The 1,517-nt window shown below is 61.4% G+C and overlaps 1 protein-coding gene across 1 annotated transcript; it reads right to left on the reverse strand.

Moving 5' to 3' along the window:
- Positions 1-78: 78 nt before the first annotated feature.
- LOC109168716 (spore wall protein 2-like) lies at positions 79-1,415 on the reverse strand (the record flags this gene model as incomplete). Its single annotated transcript, XM_019317699.1, has 1 exon — positions 79-1,415. A coding segment is annotated over one exon (1,337 nt), but the record flags the coding sequence as incomplete, so codon positions are not given.
- Between the last annotated feature and the right edge of the window lie 102 nt (positions 1,416-1,517).

The following is a 1,517-nucleotide window of genomic DNA, read 5'->3' on the forward strand; positions in this document are numbered from 1 at the left end:
CCGCTTGCTCCGCTTTCCCTTTTCCCCTCCCCTTTCCTCCCCTCCCCCCCCGTTCCTCCTTCCGTTCCCCTTTTCCGCCTTGCCGTTCGTTCCCCGTTCCCTTCCTCCTTGCTTTCCCTCCGCCCGCTCTTCGGTTCGCCCCTCCTCCCCCTCCCCGTTGGCCTCCTTCGTCCTCTCTTTTCCTCTTCTTCCCTTCCCTCCTCCTTTCGTCGCTCCCCCCCCCTCCTCCCTCTGCCTTTCTTTCCTTTCGCCTTCTGTGTCTCCCCTGTCTTTCTTCCCCCCCCTTCTTCCTTCTCCCTCCCTTCCCTCCGCGCCCTCCTTTCCTTCGTTCTCTTGTCTTTCTTTTTCTCCCCTCTCCCCTTCTTTCCCTTCCCCTTCCTCCCTTGCTTCTCTTCGCTCCCTTGTCCCTCCCCTGTCTTTCTTCCCCCCCTTCTTCCTTCTCCCTCCCTTCCTTCCGCGCCCTCCTTTTCTTCGTTCTCTTGTCTTTCTTTTTCTCCCTGTCCCCTTCTTTCCCTTCCTTCCTCCCTTGCTTCTCTTCCCTCCCTTGTCTCTTCTCTTTTTTTGTGCCCTCTTTTTTCCTTCCCTCTCCCCGTTCTCCTCCCCCTCCTGCTCTCTCTTTCTTTCCCCCGTCTTTTCTTCCTCCCTGCCCCCTTTCCCCCCTCTCCTTCCTCCCGCCCTCCTCTTCCCTCCTTGCGGCTTTGTTGCCCCGCGCGTCTTCCCCTCCCCCCCCCCTTGCCGTGCGCCCTCTCTCGCCCTGTCCTTGTTTGCCCCTCCGCCGTTCGCGTTCGCCTTCGCGGCTTTGCCCCGCGCCTTTCTTTCCTTCTTCCCCTTGGGTCCCCCTGCCCGCCCCTTCTTCCCTCCCCTGCCTGGTTCCTCTTGTTCCGGTTTTCCTTTTTTTCTTTTCCGCTTTTCTCCTTTCTCCTTCCTTCTCTGCTTCTCCTTTCCCTTTTTCGTTCCTTCCCCGTTCGTCTCCTTCTCCTCTTCCCGTCTCCTCTCGCTTCTCCCTCCCCCTTCCTCTCCTTCTCCTCTTCCCGTCTTCCTCGCCCTTCCCCCCCCTCCTCCTGTCGGCCTCTCCTCCCCCCTCTTCGTCTCTCTTTCCTCTTTTCTGCCCTCCTTTTTCTTTGTTCTCCCTTCTGTCCCGTCTTTGGTTTCCCCCTCCCTCTCCCCTTCTTTTCTTGCCCTTCTCCTCCCTCTTGCCTCTCTTCTCTTGCCTTGTCCCCTTCGCCTTCCCTCTTTCCCCCCCGGGCTTCGCTCCCTGGTTTCGTGGTCGTCTTTGGGCGCCGCGCCCCCGGTTTGCCCCTCCGCGGCGGCCGTGCGGGCCTTCTGTCCCCGTGGGCCGCTTCCTTGTGCGTCTCCGCCTTTGGCCCTGTCTGCTGCCCCCTTGCGTCCCCGTGCTTTCCCCCTTCCCCCCTGCTCTGTCGGGTCGTGTGGGGGCCCTTGGGTTGGGGCCTCCCCTTTTGGGCGCCCTTCCCTCTTTCCCTCCGCCCCTTCCCCCTTCCCTTCTCTCTGCCTGCCCC

This window comes from Ipomoea nil, unplaced genomic scaffold, assembly GCF_001879475.1.
Source record: "Ipomoea nil cultivar Tokyo-kokei standard unplaced genomic scaffold, Asagao_1.1 scaffold3214, whole genome shotgun sequence".
NCBI classification, from domain to species: Eukaryota; Viridiplantae; Streptophyta; class Magnoliopsida; order Solanales; family Convolvulaceae; genus Ipomoea; species Ipomoea nil.